The 22,339-nt window shown below is 48.4% G+C and overlaps 1 protein-coding gene across 17 annotated transcripts in view; it reads right to left on the bottom strand.

Moving 5' to 3' along the window:
* The window catches only part of CATSPERD (catsper channel auxiliary subunit delta), a 56,993-nt gene that overhangs the window by 33,780 nt on the left and 874 nt on the right, over nucleotides 1-22,339 (bottom strand). For 5 of the 17 annotated variants that reach the window (XM_078360263.1, XM_078360260.1, XM_078360264.1 and 2 more), the window contains exons 2-9: nucleotides 18,796-18,850; nucleotides 16,921-16,997; nucleotides 14,490-14,562; nucleotides 12,203-12,317; nucleotides 10,054-10,121; nucleotides 7,088-7,201; nucleotides 4,428-4,511; nucleotides 1,539-1,689 (exon numbers count right to left, since the gene is read on the bottom strand). In XM_078360263.1, coding sequence (XP_078216389.1) covers nucleotides 1,539-1,689; nucleotides 4,428-4,511; nucleotides 7,088-7,201; nucleotides 10,054-10,121; nucleotides 12,203-12,317; nucleotides 14,490-14,562; nucleotides 16,921-16,997; nucleotides 18,796-18,850 — 737 coding nt within the window. Of the gene's footprint in view, nucleotides 1-1,538; nucleotides 1,690-4,427; nucleotides 4,512-7,087; nucleotides 7,202-10,053; nucleotides 10,214-10,282; nucleotides 10,321-12,202; nucleotides 12,318-14,489; nucleotides 14,563-16,551; nucleotides 16,663-16,920; nucleotides 16,998-18,795; nucleotides 18,852-22,339 lie in introns of those variants that run through there. The other 12 variants (XM_078360271.1, XM_078360261.1, XM_078360268.1 and 9 more) reach the window with 9 other exon arrangements.

Genomic DNA, 22,339 nt, shown 5'->3' with positions numbered 1-22,339 from the left:
AAGCAGGAGGACTGCTTGAGCCTGAGAGGTGGAGGCTGCAGTGAGTCACAACTGCACCACTGCGCTTCAGCCTGGATGACAGAGTGAGACCCTGTCTTCAAAACAAACAAACAAAAAAAACCCCCATTGTGAGGATAAAACAGGCTGAGTTCTCCACTGACCTTATGTGCAAGAAAAAAAAAAACAAACCAGGCCGAGTACAGTGGCTCACAGCCGTAATATCTGGACTTTGGGAGGCTAAGGCAGGAGGACAGCTTGAAGCCAGGAGTTTGGGACCAGCGTGGGCAACACTGGAGGACCCAGTCCCTCCAGATAAACACAAAAAAATTAGCCAGGCATGGTGGCACATGCTTGTAGCCAGCTACCCTGGAGGCTGAGGTGGGAGGATCGTTTGAGCCCAGGGAAGGTGGAGGCTGCAGTGAGCTATGATAGCACCACTGCACTCCAGCCTGGGCGCAGCAGTACAGTCAGGACCCAGCGCAGCCTGCACCTCCACAGAGTAACACCCTGTCTCAAAAAAGAAAGAAAGCCTGGCAGCCGGGCTCGGTGGCTCACGCCTGTAATCCCAGCACTTTGGGAGGCCGAAGTGGGCGGATCACGAGGTCAGGAGATCAACACCATTCTTGCCAACGTGGTGAAACTCTGTCTCTACTAAAAAAACAAAAAAATTTGCTGGGCGTGGTGGCACACGCCTGTAGTCCCAGCTACTTGGGAGCTGAGGCAGGAGAATCGCTTGAACCCAGGAGGCGGAGGTTACAGTGAGCCGAGATCGTGCCACTGCACTACAGCCTGGGTGACAGTATGAGGCTCTGTCTCAAAAAAAAAAAAAAATAAAAACTGCTGGGCAAGGTGGCTCACGCCTGTAATCCCAGCACTTTGGGAGGTAAAGATGGGTGGACTACAAGGTCAGAAGTTCGAGACCAGCCTGGCCAATATGGAGAAACCCCGTCTCTACTAAAAATACAAAAATTAGTTGGGCGTGGTGATGCATTCCTGAAATCCCAGCTACTCAGGAGGCTGAGGCAGGAGAATCGCTTGAACCAGGGAGGCAGAGGTTGCAGTGAGCTGAGATTGTGCTGTTGCACTCTAAGCTGGGTGGCAGGGCAAGACTCCATCTCAAAAAAAAACAAATGTAGATTTACTGTACATGAACTAAAGTATCCCAGCAATGTAACCACTGGCCTTCCCCACATTAATGAAATGTTAAATATGATGCCTCCTGAAACTCTGGAAAAGCAGCCCCAGAGGTGTCTGACTAGCGATTTTCCTGGACGCGCCCTAAAGCTGGCAGAATAAATCTCGACGGGGACTCTTGTCATCACTGTACACCTGCCCTAACTATCTCGCAAGGCAGGAAGCTGGGGGGACGCAGAGTGAGCCACTGAATGAGTATGGGCTTGTGGTTCACACTCTGAACATGGAAGAGAATAACCGAATGGTCGAAGGGTTGCTCCTTCCCCTCCCCTTATGCAGGCTGTACCCATCCCCTCTGGAGGAGACCACCGGGCGGCAGCCCCACCCTGGGCCTCCGGAGTCACCTGCATTATGGGAAAACAACAGGCTGTGCTCGAACCACAGCAGCAGGATGCCTCTATGGCCAGGGACGATGAGGATGTCGAGAGTCCCGTTATAGTCAAACGACAGCCCTAAACTCCGGTTCAGGGGGTGGTCTGAGTACTTGAACATGCCCTGGGGAGAAAAGACAGCATTCAGCCTCTCCCCAGACCTTACTGTGGAGTCCTAATGAGGGCAGAGGAGTCCGGCCAGCAGGAGCAGGGGAAAGCAAAAAAAGCAGAGAAGCCACAAGTCTGCCTTTCTTTTCTATTTTTATTTTATTTATTTATTTGTTGAGACGGAGTCTCACCCTGTCACTCAGGCTGGAGTGCAGTGGCGTGATCGCGGCTCACTGCAACCTCTGCCTCCCAGGTTGAAGTGATTCTCCTGCCTCAGCCTCCTGAGCAGGTGGGAGTATAGCCACCCACCACCCCACCTGGCTAATATTTGTATTTTTAGTAGAGACGGGGTTTTCACCATGTTGGCCAGGATGGTCTCGATCTCCTGACCTCATGATCCACCCCCCCCTCAGACTCCCGAAGTGCTGGGATTACAGGCGTGAGCCACCACGCCCGGCCTCTTATTTTTATTAAATACAACCTTACTATTTTGCTAGGGTTACATTTCAGTTTAACCATTGAAAATGTAGCTCTGAATGGCGAATTACTCTAAGTGTCAAACGTACAATGCATTTCGAAGACTTATTTTATTTTTGAGATGGAGTTTGGGTCTCATGCTAAGGCCAGAGTGCAGTGGCACGATCTCGGCTCACTGCACCCTCCACCTCCCGGGTTCAAGCGATTCTCCTGCCTCAGCCTCCCAAGTAGCTGGGATTACAGGCGCCTGCCACCACGCCTGGCTGAGTTTTTTGTGTTTTTAGTAAAGATGGGATTTCACTATGTTGGCCAGACTGGTTTCAAACTCCTGACCTCAAATGATCTGCCCACCTCGGCCTCCCACAGTGCTGGATTACAGGTGTGAGCCATTGTGCCCGGCCACGTTTTGAGAATGCAGTACAGAAAAATGTAAACTATCTTATCCATGACCTGTTTATATTGATTACATACTGAAATGGGACTTTTGGGCCAGACACGGTGGCTCACGCCTGTAATCCCAGCACTGTGGGAGGCTGAGGTGGGGGGATTACTTGAGGTCAGGAGTTCAAGACCAACCTGGTCAACATGGCAAAACCCTATCACTACTAAAAATACAAAAATGACCTGGGCTTTGTGGTGGGCACCTGTAATCCCAGCTATTCAGGAGGCTGAACCATGAGAATCATTTGATCCCGGGAAATGGAGGTTACATTGAGCCCTGATTACACCATTGCACTCCAGCCTGGGTGACACAGTGAGAATCTGTCTCACAAAAATAAAAAAAGAAATGATACTATTTCTATTGAGGCCCAGCACCATGGCTAACATCTGTAATCCCAGGACTTTGGGAGGCCAAGGTGGGCGGATCGCTTGAGCTCAGGAGTTTGAGACCAGCCTGTCCAATGGGGTGAAACCCCGTTTCTACAGAAATATAAAAAAGAATTAGCCAAGCCTGGTGGTGTGCGCCTGTAACCCTAGCTACCCAGGAGGCCAAGGCAGGAGATTCACGTGAACCCAGGCAGCAGAGGTTGCAATGAGCCGAGATGGTGCCGCTGCGCTCCAGCCTGGGTGACAGAGAGAGACTCCATCTCAAAAAAAATACATAATTAAAATAATAACTATTAATTAAAAAATACATTGTTAATATGGTTTGGCTCTGTGTCTCCAGCCAAATCTCATCTTGAATTGTAATCTCCATGTGTTGGAGGAGGGGCCTGGTGGGAGGTGATTGAATTATGGAGGCGGCTTTCCCCTTTGCTGTTCTCATGATAATGAGTTGTTAGGAGATCTAAGCTTTAAAAGTGGCACTTTCAGCAAGGCGTGGTGGCTCACACCTGTAATCCCAGCACTGTGGGAGGCCGAGGCCTGGTGGCTCACACCTGTAACCCCAGCACTGTGGGAGGCCGAGGCCTGGTGGCTCACACCTGTAATCCCAGCACTGTGGGAGGCCGAGGCCTGGTGGCTCACACCTGTAACCCCAGCACTGTGGGAGGCCGAGGCCTGGTGGCTCACACCTGTAACCCCAGCACTGTGGGAGGCCGAGGCCTGGTGGCTCACACCTGTAACCCCAGCACTGTGGGAGGCCGAGGCATGGTGGCTCACACCTGTAATCCCAGCACTTTGGGAGCCCAAGGCAGGCAGATCACAAGATCAGGAGCTCAAGACCATCCTGGCCAACATGGTGAAACCCCGTCTCTACTAAAAAGACAAAAATTAGCCAGATGTGGTGGTGGGCACCTGTAATCCCAGCTACTTGGGAGGCTGAGGCAGGAAAATCACTTCAGGGAGGCGGAAGTTGCAGTGAGCTGAGATCGTGACACTGCACTCCAGTCTAGGTGAGAGAGCGAGACTCCATCTCAAAAAAAAAAAAAAATTATTTATTCTTTGAGACGGAGTCTCATTCTGTCACCCAGGCTGGAGTGCAGTGTCATGATCTCGGCTCACTGCAGCCTCCGCCTCCTGTGATTCTCCTGCTTCAGCCTCCCGAGATTCTCCTGCCTCAGCCTCCCGAGTAGCTGGGATTACAGGTGCGCACCACCACACCCAGCTAATTTTTGTATTTTTAGTAGAGATGGGGTTTCACCATGTTAGTCAGGCTGGTCTCAAACTCCTGACCGTGTGATCCACCTGCCTCAGCCCACCCAAAGTGCTAGGATTACAGGCGTGAGGCACCGTCCCCATCCATAAATAAATTTTTTTAAATGTGTGAGTTGTAACAAAACCCTGGGCTTGGGCGAAGGTCATCTGAGTAGTTGTCCCCTGTGTTAAGTTACTTACCTTCCCTTGATCGACCACAAGCATCCCAACCTGTGACAAAGAGAAAAACTGGAAGATTCCACCTAAAGACCCGGTGATTTCTGCCTACGAAACAAACAGAAAATACTTCATATACATAAATCTTAATGTGCATGTGTTTGTCAATTTCAGTTCGGGCCAGGCTCGGTGGCTCATGCCTGTAATTCCAGCACTTTGGGAGGCCAAGGTGGGCAGATCATGAGGTCAGGAGTTCGAGACCAGCCCGTCCAATATGGTGAAACCCTGTCTCTACTAAAAAATATAAAAATTAGCTGGGCATGGTGGCATGTGCCTGTAGTCCCAGCTACTTGGGAGGCTGAGGCAGGAGAATCACTTGAACCTGGGAAGTGGAGGTTGCAGTGAGCTGAGATAGTGCCACTGCACTCCAGCATGAGTGACAAAGTGACACTCTGTTTAAAAAAAATGAAAAAAAAAAGGGGGGGGCCAGGTGCGGTGGCTCACGCCTGTAATCCTAGCATTTTGGGAGGCCGAAGTGGGTGGATCACCTGAGGTCAGGAGTTCAAGACCAGCCTGGCCATCATGATGAAACCCCATCTTTAAAAAAAAAAAAAAAAATTTGGCCAGATGCAATGGCTCACACCTATAATCCCAACACTTTGGGAGGTGGAGGTGAGTGGATCACGAGGTCGGGAGTTCAAGACCAGCCTGGCCAAAATGGTGAAACCCCGTCTTTACTAAAAATACAAAAATTAGCTGGGCGTAGTGGTGGGCACCTGTAATCCCAGCTACTCTGGAGGCTGAGGCAGGAAAATCACTTCAACCCAGGAGGCAAAAGTTGCAGTGAGCCAAGATCATGCCACTGCACTCCAACCTGGGTGATAGAGCAAGACTCTATCTCAAAAAAAATTAATAATAATTTAAGTTCGATTAATAAGTTATAATGAAGGAAAACTGGTTATTTATTTATTTATTTTGAGACAGAATCTCGCTCTTTTGCCCAGGCTGGAGTGCAGTGGCACGATCTCAGCTCACTGCACCCTCTGCCTCCCAGCTTCAAGCAATTCTCCTGCCTCAGCCCCCTAAGTAGCTGGGACTACAGGTGCCTGCCACCAGGCCTGGCCAAATTTTGCATTTTTAGTAGAGACGGGGTTTCACCGTATTGGTCAGGCTGGTCTCAAACTCCTGACCTTGTGATCCACCCACCTCAGCCTCCCAAAGTGCTGGGATTACAGGTGTGAGTCACTATGACCTACCAGAAAGTCTTTTTTTAGAAAAACAAAACAAAAAACAAATAATGTCCTCTGTGGACATACGGCATGCCACCGGGCTTGGGGGCTCATGCTGCCTGTCATCCCAGCACTTTGGGAGGCCAAGGTGGGCAGATCACCTGAGGTCAGGAGTTCGAGACCAGCCTGGTCAACATGGTGAAATCCCATCTCTACTAAAAATACAAAATTAGCGGGGCTTGGTGGTGTGCACCTCTAATCCCAGCTACTCAGGTGGCTGAGGCAGGAGAATCACTTGAACCAAGGAGGCAGAGGTTGCAGTGAGCCAGGATCGTGCCACTGCCATGCAGCCTGAGTGACAGAGTGTGACCTTGTCTAAAAAAAAAAAGGAAAAGAAAAGAAATATGGCACTTGCGGCAAAAACTTGAATGAAGACCGTTTTGGTCTAGGTATTTGGAGGAAATTGATATGAGGCTTTTAGTCCCTGTTAAAAGGCTGCCTGGGACTCCTCATTCCTGATTGTTGGCTGGACAGCAAAGTGTCTAGCAGCTGATTTGTAACATGAGTCAAGAACCCCACCTAGGGATAGTGGGATAGATTGCCAGAGCGGCCCGACTGGCTACCTCCAACAACTTGCAGAGAGATTGACTGATTGATTTTGAGACGGAGTTTCGCTCTGCCGCTCAGGCTGAAGTGCAGTGGTGCGATCTTGGCTCACTGCAACCTCTGCCTCCTTCATGCATTCTTCCCTGCCTCAGCCTCCTAAGTAGCTGGGACTACAGGCACCCACCACCATGCATGGCTAATTTTTGTATTTTTTAGTAGAGAGAAGGTTTCACTATGTTGGCCAGGATGGTCTCAAACTCCTGACCTCAGGTGATCTGCCTGCCTCGGCCTCCCAAAGTGCTGGGATTACAGGTGTGAGCCACCGTGCCTGGCTGGTGTGTATATATATATATATATATTTTTTTTTTTCTTCTTTTTTCGAGATGGAGTTTCGCTCTTGTTATCTAGGCTGGAGTGCAATGGCGTGATCTCAGCTTACCGCAACCTCCGCCTCCTGGGTTCAGGCAATTCTCCTGCCTCAGCCTCCTGAGTAACTGGGATTACAGGCACGCACCACCATGCCCAGCTAATTTTTTGTATTTTTAGTAGATACAGGCTTTCACCGTGTTGACCAGGATGGTCTCGATCTTGTGATCCACCTGCCTCGGCCTCCCAAAGTGCTGGGATTACAGGCTTGAGCCACTGCGCCCGGCCATATATTTTTTTTCTTATACACAAATTTTTTTTAAAGATGGGGTTTCACCATGATGGCCAGGCTGGTCTCGAACTCCTGACCTCAGGTGATCCACCCACCTCGGCCTCCCAGTGTGCTGGGATTACAGGTGTGAGCCACTGCGCCCGGCCAGTACATATATTTTTATTTTCATATTCTTATCAAATTTAACATACCTGTCTGTCATCGTGATACTTCCAAAAAATGAATCCCCCAGTATTTGAATAATATATATAGGTTTGAGATATCTGATCTCCTCGAAAATATGCAAAAACCAAATTACTGATCTCCTATTAAAAAAAGAAAGAAAGAATGAATGAAACAAATACTCTCCTGAACATTATTCAAGAAATGAAAACACATCCGCACAGAAACCTGGATGTCTGGACGTGACGGTTCATTTGGGGCTGTTTCCGACAGCCAAAAAGTGGATACAAGCCAGTCATGGTGGCTCATGCCTATAATCCTAGCACTTTGGGAGGATGAGGCAGATGGATCACTTGAGGCCAGGGGTTCAAGACCAGCCTGGCTAACATGGTGAAACCCCATCTCTACTAAAAATTAGCTGGATGTGGTGGCGCACACCTGTAGTCCCAGCTGCTCAGGAGGCTGATCCAGGAGAATCGCTGGAAGCTGAGAGGTGGAAGTGTCACCACTGAACAACGTGCCTGACCCTGCGTGCTTATTTATTTATTTATTTTTGAGATTGGGTCTCACGCTTGTTTCCCAGGCTGGAGTGCAATGGCCCAATCTTGGCTCACTGCAACCTCCGCCTCCCAGGTTCAAGGGATTCTCCTGCCTCAGCCTCCCGAGTAACTGGGATTACAGGCATGCACCACCACACACGGCTAATTTTGTATTTTTAGTAGAGACAGGGTTTTCCCGTAATGGCCCTAAATGACAGTCATAGACTGTTTATGTTATTAGTAAGGCTTCCAGGCAACAGTAGGCTGTTAGTAATTAAGTTTGATCGTTCGTTTGTTTTCGTTTTGAGACAAGTTGTGGCTCTATTGCTCAGGCCAAGTGCAGTAGTGTGATCTCAGCTCACTATAACCTGTGCCTCCTGGGCTCAAGCCAACCTTAGCTTCTCAAGTAGCTGGGACTATTGGTGTGCACCACCATGCCTAGCTATTTTTTTTTCTTTCTTTTTTTCTTTTTTTTTAAATTATTATTATTTTTTAAAGATGGGGTTTCACCATGATGGCCAGGCTGGTCTTGAACTCCTGACCTCAGGGGATCCACTCACCTCAGCCTCCCCATGTGCTAGGATTACAGGCATGAGCCACCGTGCCCAGTCTCTCTTTTTCTTTCTTTTTTTTGAGATGGAGTCTTACTCTGTCTCCCAGGCTGGACTGCACTGGCGCAACCTCGGCTCACTGCAAGCTCGGCCTCCCAGTTCAAGCAATTCTCCTGCCTCAGCCTCCTGAGTAGCTAGGATTACAGGTGCTTGCCATCATGCCCAGCTGATATTTGTATTGTTAGTAGAGACGGGGTTTCTCCATGTGGGTCAGGTTGGTCTTGAACACCTGACCTCATGATCTGTCCGCCTCGAACTCCCAAAGTGCTGGGATTACAGGTGTGTACCACTGCACCCGGTCCTTTTTGTATTTTGAATAGACACAGGGTCTCACCCTGTTGCCAGGGTGAGTTCAAGTGATCCACCCTCCTTAGCCTCCCAAAGTGCTGGGATTACAGGCACGAGCCACCGTACCCTGCCAGTAATTAGGTTCTTGGGAAGTCAAAAGTTACCTGTGAATTTGCAACTGTGTTGGGTGGAGGGTGGTGCCTCTAACCTCCACCTTGTTCCAAGGTCAACTATGAATGGGTGTATTTATAGTATGTCAGCCGGTGGATCTGAAACAGCCCCAAAGCCTTTTCCATCTCCCGAATGTGCTCTCAGCCCATGGGAAATAACAGTGAGCAAGTTCTTCACATTCTCTGTCTCAAGCCTTGTATTGTCCTTTCTTTGTCTTTTTTCTTTGTGTGTGTGTGTGTGTGTGTGTGTGTGTGTGTGACGGAGTTTTGGTCTTGTTGCCCCGGCTGGAGTGCAATGGCGTGATCTCAGCTCACTGCAGCCTCCACCTCCTGGGTTCAAGAGCTTCTCCTGCCTCAGCCTCCTGAGTAGCTGGAATTACTGGTGCCCACCCACCACGCCTGGCTCATTTTTTATATTTTTAGTAGAGATGGGGTTTCACAAAAGAAAAAACAATAAAAAAAGAAAAAGAGATGGGGTTTCACTGTGTTGGCCAGGACGGTCTCAAACTCCTGACCTCAGGTGATCTGCCAGCCTTGGCCTCCCAAAGGTAATCCCTCCCAAAGCTGGGATTACAGTCGTGAGCCACCGTGCCCGTCCTCAACTAATTTTTTGTACTTTTAATAGAGAGAGCGTTTTGCCATGTTGGCCAAGCAGGTCCCGAACTTCTGGCCTCTAGTGGTCCACCCACTTGGCCTCCCAAAGCGCTGGGATTACAGGCATGAGCCACCGTGCCCAGCCTCTTTTTTTTCCCGACAGTCTCCCTTGTTGCCCAGGTTAGAGTGCAGTGGCATAATCATGGCTCACCTCAATCTCAGTCTCCTAGACTCAAGCAATCCTGCCATAGCTGCGACTACAGGCACACGGCACCATGCCAGTCTGGTTATTTTGTTTTTTGCAGCGATGGGGTTTCACTATGTTGCCCAGGCTGGTCTCAAACTCCTGGGCTTCAGCAGTCCTCTTGCCTCAGCCTCCCAAAGTGCTGGGATTACAGGTGTTAGCCACCGAACCCAGCCTTTATTTCTACTCATAATTGTTTGTGTTCAGAGAAGAGTAAAAGAAATGAACAGTTGGCTGGGCACAGTGGCTCACACCTGTAATCCCAGCACTTTGGGAGGCCAAGGCGGGCAGATCACGAGGTCAGGAGATCGAGACCATCCTGGCCAACAAGTTGAAATCCTGTCTCTACTAAAAACATGAAAATTAGCTGGGTATGGTGGAGTACGCCTGTAGTCCCAGCTCCTCGGGAGGCTGAGGCATGAGAACTGCTTGAACCTGAGAGGTGGAGATTCCAGTGAGTCTAGATGGCGCCACTGCACCCTAGCCCGAGTGACAGAGTGAGACTCTGTTTCAAAAAACAAACAACAACAATTATCCAGTTATACTCACCATACAAAACGGAGTTTGAGTGTAACAGCAGTTATCACCGGAGACATGTGTAACAGGGTGTCTTATACCTGAAAGGAAACGGAGTTTGAGTGTAACAGCAGTTATCACCGGAGACATGTGTAACAGGGTGTCTTATACCTGAAAGGAAACGGAGTTTCAGGTAACAGCAGTTATCACCGGAGACATGTGTAACAGGGTGTCTTATACCTGAAAGGAAACGGAGTTTCAGTGTAACAGCAGTTATCACCGGAGACACGTGTAACAGGGTGTCTTATACCTGAAAGGAAACGGAGTTTCAGTGTAACAGCAGTTATCACCGGAGACATGTGTAACAGGGTGTCTTATACCTGAAAGGAAACGGAGTTTCAGGTAACAGCAGTTATCACCGGAGACATGTGTAACAGGGTGTCTTATACCTGAAAGGAAACGGAGTTTCAGTGTAACAGCAGTTATCACCGGAGACATGTGTAACAGGGTGTCTTATACCTGAAAGGAAACGGAGTTTCAGGTAACAGCAGTTATCACCGGAGACATGTGTAACAGGGTGTCTTATACCTGAAAGGAAACGGAGTTTCATTATAACAGCAGTTATCACCGGAGACATGTGTAACAGGGTGTTTTATACCTGAAAGGAAACGGAGTTTCAGTGTAACAGCAGTTATCACCGGAGACACGTGTAACAGGGTGTCTTATACCTGAAAGGAAACGGAGTTTCAGTGTAACAGCAGTTATCACCGGAGACATGTGTAACAGGGTGTCTTATACCTGAAAGGAAACGGAGTTTCAGGTAACAGCAGTTATCACCGGAGACATGTGTAACAGGGTGTCTTATACCTGAAAGGAAACGGAGTTTCAGTGTAACAGCAGTTATCACCGGAGACACGTGTAACAGGGTGTCTTATACCTGAAAGGAAACGGAGTTTCAGTGTAACAGCAGTTATCACCGGAGACACGTGTAACAGGGTGTTTTATACCTGAAAGGAAACGGAGTTTCAGTGTAACAGCAGTTATCACCGGAGACATGTGTAACAGGATGTCTTATACCTGAAAGGAAACGGAGTTTCAGTGTAACAGCAGTTATCACCGGAGACACGTGTAACAGGGTGTTTTATACCTGAAAGGAAACGGAGTTTCAGTGTAACAGCAGTTATCACCGGAGACATGTGTAACAGGGTGTTTTATACCTGAAAGGAAACGGAGTTTCAGTGTAACAGCAGTTATCACCGGAGACATGTGTAACAGGGTGTTTTATACCTGAAAGGAAAATATTATTTTGAAATGTTTATTCCCTGAAGTTTAGAGAAAGGTTTAATTTTTTTTTTTTTTTTTTTGAGACAGAGTCTCCTTCTGTCATCCAGGCTGGAGTGCAGTGGTGCAATCTTGGCTCACTGCAACCTGGGGTCAAGTGAGTCTCCTTCCTCAGACTCCCAAGTAGCTGGGATTACAGGCACACATCATCACACACAGCTAAGTTTTGCATTTTTAGTAGAGACAGGGTTTCATCATGTTGGCCAGGCTGGTCTCGAACTCCTGACCGCAGATGATCCACCTGCCTCAGCCTCCCAAAGTGCTGGGATTACAGGCGTAAGCCACCACACCTGGCCAGTGTCTCTTGTTTGTTTCTTTGTGATTTTTTGTTTTTTGTTTTTGGAGATAGAGTTTTGCTCTTGTTGCCCAGGCTGGCATGCAACGGCACGATCTCTGCTCACTGCAGCCTCCTCCTCCTGGGTTCAAGCGATTGTCCTGCCTCAGCCTCCTGAGTAGCTGGGATTACAGGTGTGCCCCACCACACCTGGCTAATTTTGCATTTTGAGTAAAGACGGGATTTCATCATGTTAGCCAGGCCGGTCTCGAACTCCTGACCTCAGGTGATCCTCCTACCTCGGCCTCCCAAAGTGCTGGGATCACAGGTGTGAACCACCGCATCCGGTGAATGTCCCTTGTTTGTTTCAGTCAGTCCAAGCAGCTTTTGTGGCTTGTGACTACAGTCTGCACTGGGAACACTAGCTTCCCTGTCTATGGGATGGGGCTCAGGCCAGTCTTTCTTTTGACTGGAAAGGACAAAGGAACGTCCCGGGGCTGACGTCTAACATTGATACCCTCATGTCGACTACACTCAAACAAAATTATAAATACAAAAGGCACATACCGAAAGTCACATTCCAGGAATGATTTTCATAATCATAAATATAGACTTTCTGAGCCACCACTAACAGCAATAATGAACCGGCGAAGTGTGCAGATGTCACCTCTGGTGCGCCGACCTGAAAGTGACCACATGGACGATGTCAGTGAGAGAATCTTTTCAAACACTGATTCAGAAAGCCACGCTTCTAGACATGCATTGAAAGAAAAATTTATGGCTGGGCACGGTGGCTCACACTTGTAATCACAGCAGTTTGGGAGGCTGAGGTGGGGGATCACTTGAGGTCAGGAGTTCGAGACCAACCTGGCCAATGTGGTGAAACCCCAGCTCTACTAAAAATTCAAAACTCAGCTGGTGTGGTGGCAGGTGCCTGTAGTCCCAGCTACCCAAAAGGCTGAGGCAGGAGAATCACTTGAACCTCGGAGGCGGAGGTTGCAGTGGGCTGAGATCACACCACTGCACTCCAGCCTGGGTGACAGAACAAGACACTGTCTAAAAAAAAAAAAAAAATCAAAAAACCAAAACAAAACAAAAAAACCCATCTCTGAGGCCGGGCATCGTGGTTCATGCCTGCAATTCTAGCTCTCTGGGAGGCACCTGAGGTCAGAAGTTCGAGACCAGCCTGGCCAACATAGTGAAACCTCATCTCTCCTAAAACATAAAAAAATTAGCCAGGCGTGGTGGCTAATTTTTGGGATAATCCTAGCTACTCGGGAGGCTGAGCGGGAGAATGGCTTGAACCCAGGAGGCAGCGGTTGCAATGAGCTGAGATCGAGCCACTGCACTCCAGTTTGGGTGACAGAGTGAGACTCCATCTCAAAAAATAAACAAAACCAAACAAAATCTTCCCAGAGGACAAAGCCTAAAGTCTAAATAATGAGTGGTTAGCATTGACTGTATAAGTGTTGCTTTTAGGAGAAATACTGGTATGTCGATAAATGACAAAACTTTATTTTTATTTATTTATTTTGAGGTAGAGTCTTGCTCTGTCACCCAAGCTGGAGTGCAGTGGCACAATCATAGCTCACTGTGACCTCTGGCTCCCAGCTCAAGCAATCCTCCCACCTCAGCCTCCTGAGTAGCTGGAACAGGCATGTGCCACCGCGCCACCACACCACTGTGCCACTGCACCACCGCGCCACCGCACCACCGCACCACCACACCACCGTGCCACCACACCACCACACCACCGTGCCACCACACCACCACACCACCACGCCACCACACCACCACGCCACCACGCCACCGCACCACCGCACCACCGCACCACCGCACCACCGCACCACCACGCCACCACGCCACCACGCCACCACACCACCGCACCACCGCACCACCACGCCACCACGCCACCACGCCACCACACCACCGTGCCACCACGCCACCGCACCACCACGCCACCACACCACCGTGCCACCACACCACTGCGCCACCACACCACCGCACCACCACACCACCATGCCACCACACCACCGTGCCACCACACCACCACACCACCGCGCCACCACACCACCGCGCCACCACGCCACCGTGCCACCACACCACTGTGCCACTGCACCACTGCGCCACCACACCACCACACCACCGCACCACCGTGCCACCACACCTGGCTAACTTTTTAAAATTTCTTGTAGAGTTAGAGTTTCGCCATGTCGCCCAGGCTGGTCTTGAGTTCCTGGACCCAGGCATTCTGCCCACCTCAGCCTCTCAAAGTGCTGGGATTATAGGCGTGAACCACCATGTCCAGCCCAAAACTTTATTTAGTGTAGGGGTCAATGGTATAGTTTCTCAAATATTCACTAAGGGTATGGTTTTCCTGCTTTGGTTTATGACAATTTGGGGAGTCTTTTTTTTTTTTTTTAACAGAAACAAGGGTCTCCCTACATTGCCCAGGCTGGTCTTGAACTCCTGGACTCAAATGATCCTCCTGTCTCGGCCAATCAGTGTGTGAGGATTACAGGTGTGAGCCACAGTACCTGACCGAGGGAGGTCTTGAAATTACCGCATGTAAAGTAAGATACCATCCCACCTATCTATCCATAATATAACCCACGTCAGGAAGAGCACCTACGTCCACTCTTTTTCCTTTTTCAGGGATAAAAAGTCTATTTTGGGAGTAGGAGCAGAACAAAATCAGCCCTTCTTTAGGCTTAGAAATTACCCTTAATATCTTTAAGAGGTACATTGTAAATAAACCTCTAAACTAAGAAAAACAGACTCATCTGATGGATCTGTATTTTCCCCCAAATATTACTTCCACTAGCATCCTTCAGTGCATTCGTAAAATAATCACCTGCATTGAGGTAGGGATGGCAAACGGAAGGAGACTAGTCTCAAAGTTATCTGTCGTGAAGAAAACTTGTTTTCTGAAACAAACAATAAATGAGTTAAATTAGGATAATTTAATTTTCTCACACAAGGAAAGAAAAAAGACTATAGAGGTACTCTATGTTTCCGTTCAAACAAAATGTTTATTGTAACCAGGAGTCATTTAGATAAACTTTACTCATTTTGCAAAATAAACCTCTACAGTCCAGGTATTTGGCCTCTAGAAATAACAGTTTAAATGTGTGAACACATCAAATATAAAACTATATAAAATGTACATTGATTGACAGGATGCTCTTCAGTTTCATAATTTATATGGCTCTAATTCCACTAAAGGAAATAGTTTAAGAGCAGGAATGTGTATGTAAGAAAGAATTTGCTCTTTCATATAAGAAACTTTTATGGCCGGGCGCGTGGCTCACGCCTATAATCCCAGCACTTTGGGAGGCCGAGGCGGGTGGATTACGAGGTCAAGAGATCGAGACCATCCTGGTCAAAATGGTGAAACCCCACCTCTACTAAAAATACAAAAAATTAGGTGGGCATGGTGGTGCATGCCTGTAATCCCAGCTACTTGGGAGGCTGAGGCAGGAGAATTGCCTGAACCCAGGAGGTGGAGGTTGCGGTGAGCCGAGATCGTGCCATTGCACTCCAGCCTGGGTAACAAGAGTGAAACTCCATCTCAAAAAAAAAAAAAAAAAGAAAAGAAAAGAAACTTTTATATAGGAAAAGCCATCCATGAACATGAGATATCATTTTATCATTCAGGTTTCCTCCCCTGACTCCTAAGAAATTTTATGGTTTTCATTTCATATGGTTTTCAATGGATAAGAATTACTGAGTTAATTCTTATTTCTTTTAATTTTTATTGCCATCATGAATATTTTTCATAGTAGCCTTTTTAAAAAAAAAAAAAAAGAGAAAGATGGGTGGTCAGGCACGGTGACTCACACCTGTAATCCCAGCACTTTGGATGGCTGAGGTGGGTGGATCACCTCAGGTCAGGAGTTTGAGACCATTTTGGCCAGCATGGTAAAACCCCGTCTCTACTAAAAATACAGAAATTACAAATTAGCCAGGCATGGTGGCGCACACCTGTAATCCCAGTTACTTGGGAGGCTGAGGCAGGAGAATTGCTTGAACCCAGGAGACAACTGTGAGGTTTCAGTGAGCTGAGATTGTACCACTGCACTCCAGCCTGGGCGACAGAGCAAGACTCTGTCTCAAAAAAAAAAAAAAAGATTCCTTTTGCCATGTTACCCAGGGTGGTTTTGAACACCTAGGCTCAACGGATCTTCCTGCCTCAACCTCCCAGCCATAATTACCTTTTATAATTGGTCTTGACTGATTTATAAAAGAACTGCTGATGTGTCTGTGTTTTTTTGCAGAGAGAGTCTTTGTCATCCAGACTGGGGTACAATAGTGTGCTCATGGCTTACTGCGCCCTCAAACTCCTGTACTGAAGTAAACCTCACATCTCAGCCTCCCAGGTAGCTGTGCACACTGCCACCCCCATCTAATTTTCTGTATTTTTTGTAGAGCCTGGGATCTTGCTATATTCCCAGGCTGGTCTTGAACTCCTAGCTTCCAGTGATCCTCCTGCCTTGGCCTCCCAAAATGGTGGTACTATAGGCATGAGTCACTGCACCTGGCCTCCGGTCCCCTTTTTGATGCTGCCAGAATCATGCAGCGCCCCCATCCTCCACTACCTTCAAGGTGAGGGCAAACATCTTGGCATGGTGTCTGTACCTGGTTTTCTAACCTGCTACCCTTAGGAACTCGAGTGAATGTTGGCCATGGTGTTTTCATTCTTGAGCGCTCTGCTCTAAGCCCATACACATTTGGTTGCTCCCACCATCCCAGTGAACTCCTACTCATCCATCAAAAGCCAGTTGTGGCATCAACTCCCCACTGGAAACTTCCTAGGCATTTTCTCCTGAGGCACCCAACAGCGCTTATACAAGCATCCTTTATGTTTTTTCTTTGTCTTTTTTCTAGTCCCCGGCAACTCAAGTATTTCTACATACCAAGCATCATTACAGGTGGTGCCACACTACTGCAGTTGTTTTAGCTGCTGGCTGATCTCTTCAGCTCCCTTCCTCCAATTCTAACGACTGTGGACTCCTACAGGCCAGCAACTAGCAACACAGGGCAGAGCCAAGTTCTTTAATGTTTGTTGAATGAATGAATGAGGGCAAACCTAAAGATTAAATTTACCAGTATTTTGAGTAGAGAAGGGGTTTCAGCGTGTTGGCCAGGTTGGTCTCTAACTCCTGACCTTGTGATCCACCCACCTCGACGTCCCAAAGTGCTGGGATTACGGGCGCGAGCCACTGTGCCTGGCCCCAAAGATGTAATTTAAAACGAAGGTAACAGTACAGAATATGGCCGCTTACCCTAGATACAGCGCTATATTTTTCTCGCAAGGATGTGTAATCAAGCGTGGTGTTGTAGATGAAAAAGACAGGCGGTCCTAGAGAGATAATCACAAAATCTTACTATCAATGACCATAAACAGCTGATAGAAACACTTTTTAACAGTGACCATAAAAAGATAAATAAAAATTAAAAAAAATAACAGGGACCATTATCAACATAAAGGGCGAAATCTGAATGAGGTGGGTGGATTGTATCAATGTCACTTTCCTGTTCTGATATGTCAGATGTGACTGCTGGGGGGAGCTGGTGGAGGGTTTGGGACCTCCCTGAACTGGCTTTGCAACTTGCTGCAAATCTATGATTATATCCAAATAAACAGTTTTTAAAATTCACAGCATAGGCCAGGTGTAGTGGCTCATGTCTGTAATCCCAACACTTTGGGAGGCTGAGGCAGGAGGATTTCTTGAGGCCAGCAGTTCAAGACCAGCCTGAACAGCACAGCAAGACCACATTTCTACAAAAAGTATAAAGATTAGCTGGGCATGGGAGTGCATGCCTGTAGTCCCAACTACTGAGGAGCCTGAGGTGGGGGGATGGCTTGAGCCCAGGAGTTTTAGGATGCAGTGAGCTAGGATCTTACCACTGCACTGCAGCGTAAGCAACAAAGAGAGACCCTGTCTGTAACAGAAATAATAATTTAAAAATTAGGCCGGGCACAATGGCTCATGCCTGTAATCCTAACACTTTGGGAGACCGAGGTGAGTATATCAGGAGGTCAGAAGTTCAAGACCAGCCTGGGCAACATGGTGAAACCCCCGTCTCTACTAAAAATACAAAAATTAGCCGGGCACGGTGGCAGGCGCCTGTAATCCCAGCTAGTCAGGAGACTGAGGCAGGAGAATTGCTTAAACCCAGGTGACAGAGTTTGCAGGAGTAAGCTGAGATGGCACCACTACATTCCAGCCTGGGAGACAGAGCAAGTCTCTGTCTCAAAAAATAAAATCTATTTAAGGGAAGAGTAAAGAGAACGCTTGATAAAAACTCAGACCATCTTACTTGTCTTCCCACCTCTACCTCTTGGCTTTGTTCAGGTTTTTTTTTTTTTTTTGAGACAGAGTTTCCCTCTTGTTACCCAGGCTGGAGTGCAATGGCGCGATCTCGGCTCACCGCAACCTCCGCCTCCTGGGTTCAGGCAATTCTCCTGCCTCAGCCTCCTGAGTAGCTGGGATTACAGGCACGCGCCACCATGCCCAGCTAATTTTTTGTATTTTTAGTAGAGATGGGGTTTCACCTTGTTGACCAGGATGGTCTCGATCTCTTGACCTCGTGATCCACCCGCCTCGGCCTCCCAAAGTGCTGGGATTATAGGCGTGAGCCACCGCGCCCGGCCCCAGGTTTTTTTTTTTTTAGATGGAGCTTCACTCTTGTTGCCCAGGCTAGAGTGCAATGGTGTGATCTTAGCTCACCTCAACCTCCACCTCCTGGGTTCAAGCAATTCTCCTCCCGCAGCTCCCCGAGTAGCTGGAATTACAGGCGCCCACCACCACACCCGGCTAATTTCGTATTTTTAGTAGAGACGAGGTTTCACCATGTTGGTCAGGCTGGTCTTGAACTCCCGATCTCAGGTGATCTGGCTACCTCAGCTTCCCAAAGTGCTGGGATGACAGGCATGACCCCCCACTCCCGGCCTGTTCAGATTGCTTGATATCGCTAAACTTGTTTCTCAGTGAAATGGGAAGCACGAATCCCTGCCTCAAAGGGCAGTGAGTTGTAAGGACTGGATAAAGTAATGATCACTAAGTGCGTGGCGAGACCAGCACCCAAGAAACAGGAAGTTTGATTCTGACCCTGTAATCAAAGTGAAGGGTGAATTTAAGGGTGGAGCGACATACCCCTTGAACATCCTGCATGACATGAAATACTTTTCCTGTCCTCACTCTGCGAGCGCTGGAAGTGACAAGAAAGACCATCTGTCAATTTTTAATGAATATTCAGCACGACAACTCCTACTCAGCCACCTCGGGGTTAACCCTAAAGTATTCAGGGGTTTTTGTTTTGTATTGTTTTTTCTTTTTTTTTTTTTTTGAGATGGAGTCTTACTCTGTCGCCAGGCTGGAGTGCAGTGGCGCAATCTCAGGAGGAGGCCCTCACTGCAACCTCCGCCTGGGTTCAAGCTATTCTTTCGCCTCAGCCTCCCGAGTAGCTGGGACCACAGGCACACGCCACCACGCCCGGCTAATTTTTGTATTTTTACTAGAGACGGGGTTTCACCATGGCCAGGATGGTCTCGATCTCTTGACCTCATGATCTGCCCGCCTTGGCCTCCCAAAGTGCTGGGATTACAGGTGTGAGCCACCATGCCCAGCCTTGTTTTGTTTTTGAGACAGAGTCTTACTCTGTCGCCCAGGCTGGAGTGCAGTGGTATAATCTGGGCTCACTCTAACCTCTGCCTCCCAGGTTCAGGCAGTCCTGCTCAGCCTCCCAAATAGCTGGGATTACAGGTGTGTGCCACCACACCCAGCTAATTTTTGTATAGTAGAGAAGGGGTTTATCCATGTTGGTCAGGCTGGTCTCAAACTCCTGACCTCGTGATCCACCTGCCTCAGCCTCCCAAAGCACTGGGATTACAGGCATGAGCCACCATGCCAGACCAAGTAGCTGTTCTTGATGTTTTCAGGGTTATAGGAGGCCCTAGTAAATTGGATGAGGCCAGTGAGGTAGCCTTACTCCCAGCACTTTGGAGGCTGAGGCAAGTGGATCACTTGAGGTCAGGAGTTCAAGACCTGCCTGGCCAATTTGGTGAAATCCCATCTCTCCTAAAAACATAAAAATTAGGGCCGAGTGCAGTGGCTCACACCTGTAATCCCAGCACTTTTACAGTGCTGGGAGGTCAAGGCGGTGGATCACCTGAGGTCAGTAGTTCAAGATCAGCCTGGCCAACATGGTGAAACCCCGTCTCTACTAAAAATACAAAAAAAACTTGTATGTGGTGGCAGGCGCCTGTTGTGGCAGCTACTCAGGAGGCGGAGGCACTAAAATCGCTTGAACCAGGGAGGCAGAGGTTGTAGTGAGCCAAGATCACGCCACTGCACTCCAGCCTGGATGACAGAGCCAGACTTGTCTCAAAATAATAAAAGGAAAAAAGAAATTTGGATGAAGCTCCTCTCCCAGAAGCAGATATATGTACACATAAAAGGTAGAAATAATTCCTGAGAATTTTTTTTTTTTGAGAGAGTCTTGCTCTGCGGCGCAGGTTGCAGTGCAGTGGTGTGATCTCAGCTCACTGCAACCTCCAACTTCTGGATTCAAGCGATTCTCCTGCCTCAGCCTCCCACGTAGATGCAACTACAGGCATGTGCCACCACACCCAGCTAATTTTTTTTTTTTTTTTTTTTTTGAGATGGAGTTCCGCTGTTGTTACCCAGACTGGAGTGCAATGGCACGATCTCAGCTCACTGCAACCTCCACCTTCTGGGTTCAAGCAATTCTCCTGCCTCAGCCCCTGAGTAACTGGGACTACAGGCGCACACCACCATGCCCAGCTAATTTTGTATTTTTAGTAGAGATGGGGTTTCACCTTGTTGACCAGGATGGTCTTGATCTCTTAACCTCGTTATCCACCTGCCTCAGCCTTCCACAGTGCTGGGATTATAGGCATGAGCCACTGTGCCCGGCCGCTAATTTTTTTTTTTTTTTTGTATTTTTAGTAGAGTCGGGGTTTTATCATGTTAGCCAGGATGGTCTTAATCTCCTGACCTTGTGATTCCCCCTGACTTGGCTTCTGAAAGTGCTGGGGGCGTGAGCCACTGTGCCCAGCCAATTCCTGAGAATTTCTAAAGGCTCATTCACAGACCCCGGTTGAGGAAGATTATGAATTCCTGCAACAAGGTATTTGAGGGGTGGTGCCTGGAAGGATGGTACAGTTTACAGCACAGGTGCTCAATTTTGAATATGCATCTGAATCACCGGGGTTGTGAGGTAGAGGGGGTTCTTGATAAACCATTGTTTGATGGGTGCCGCTGAATCAGGCCAAGTCCCTGACTCAGTAGGTCCAGAAACTGGTTGCATTTCTAACCAACTGTAATAAATTCCCATGTGATCTTGATGCTGTTGGTCCAGGGAGCACTCTGAGAACCCATGTGGGGAAATGAATTGGATATAACCTATCTTTTCAGACCTTGAGACAAATCGTATTAGTAAATTTCAGGGGAAAAATCCCTCTCCCCACTTACTAGCTATATGTTGTTAGGCAAGTGTCTTTATCCTAAGGATGCTTTCATACCTATAAAACAGGGGTGTGGGCTGCCACGGTGGCTCACGCCTCTGATCCCAGCACTTTGGGAGACTGAGGCAGGTGAATCACGAGGTCAGCAGTTCTAGACCAGCCTGGCCAACATCGTGAAACCCCGTCTCTACTAAAAATACAAAAAATTAGCTGGGTGTGGTGGCAGGCGCCTGTAAGCTACTCAGGAGGCAGAATTGCTTGAACCCAGAGATGGATGTTGCAGTGAGCTGGGATTGTGCCGCTGCACTCCAGCCCAGGAGACTCTGTCTCAAAAAAAATAAAAAGCAAAATAAGGGTATGGCTGGACGTGGGCGGCTCACACCTGTCACCCTAGCACTTTAGGAGGCTGAGGCAGGAGGATCACTGGAGCCTCGGAGTCCAAAACCAGCCTGGGCAACATAGTGAGACTGCATCTTTTTTTTTTGAGACAGAGTCTCCCTCTGTCACCTAGGCTGGAGTACAGTGGCATGATTTCAGCTCACTGCAACCTCCACCTCGTGGGTTCAAGCGATTTTTCTTCCTCAGCCTCTTAAGTAGCTGGGATTACAGGCACCTGCCACCAAGATCGGCTAATTTGTATTTTTAGTAGACAAGGTTGACAGGGTTTCATCATGTGGGCCAGGCTGGTCTGAAACTCCTGACCTCAAGTGATTATCCCACCTCAGCCTCCCAAATTGTTGGGATTACAGGCGTGAGCCACTGCGCCCAGCCAGTGAGACCCCGTCTGTACAAAAAATACTAATAAATAAAGTTAAGGAATCATTACTCTAGGAATCTTCCTGTAAATATCAAATGAAGTCATACACTCCAAGACAGTTCAGAGGTTCCTACTGAATGTGACAGTTTAGTCCTAATGGGGAGTTCCCCGAGGGCAAGAATGGCGTTTCAGCAACGGTCCCCCCATGGCAGGTTGCAGTATCCCTAACCTAACATTTACCGAAATTTAAAAATGTGCTGGGTAAGGCCAGGCGTGGTGGCTGACGCCTGCAATCCCAGCACTTTGGGAGGCCGAGGTGGGCGGATCACGAGGTGAGGTGTTCGAGACCAGCCTGGCCAACACGGCGAAACTCCGTCTCTACTAAAAGTACAAAAACGAGCTGGGCGTGGCGGCGGGTGCCTGTGATCCAAGCTACTCAGGAGGCCGAGGCAGG

The sequence above is a fragment of the Callithrix jacchus genome, chromosome 22, assembly GCF_049354715.1.
Source record: "Callithrix jacchus isolate 240 chromosome 22, calJac240_pri, whole genome shotgun sequence".
Classification (NCBI taxonomy): Eukaryota; Metazoa; Chordata; class Mammalia; order Primates; family Cebidae; genus Callithrix; species Callithrix jacchus.
The sequence above is the reverse complement of the archived record's forward strand: the minus strand, read 5'-3'. Positions and strand labels throughout refer to the sequence as shown.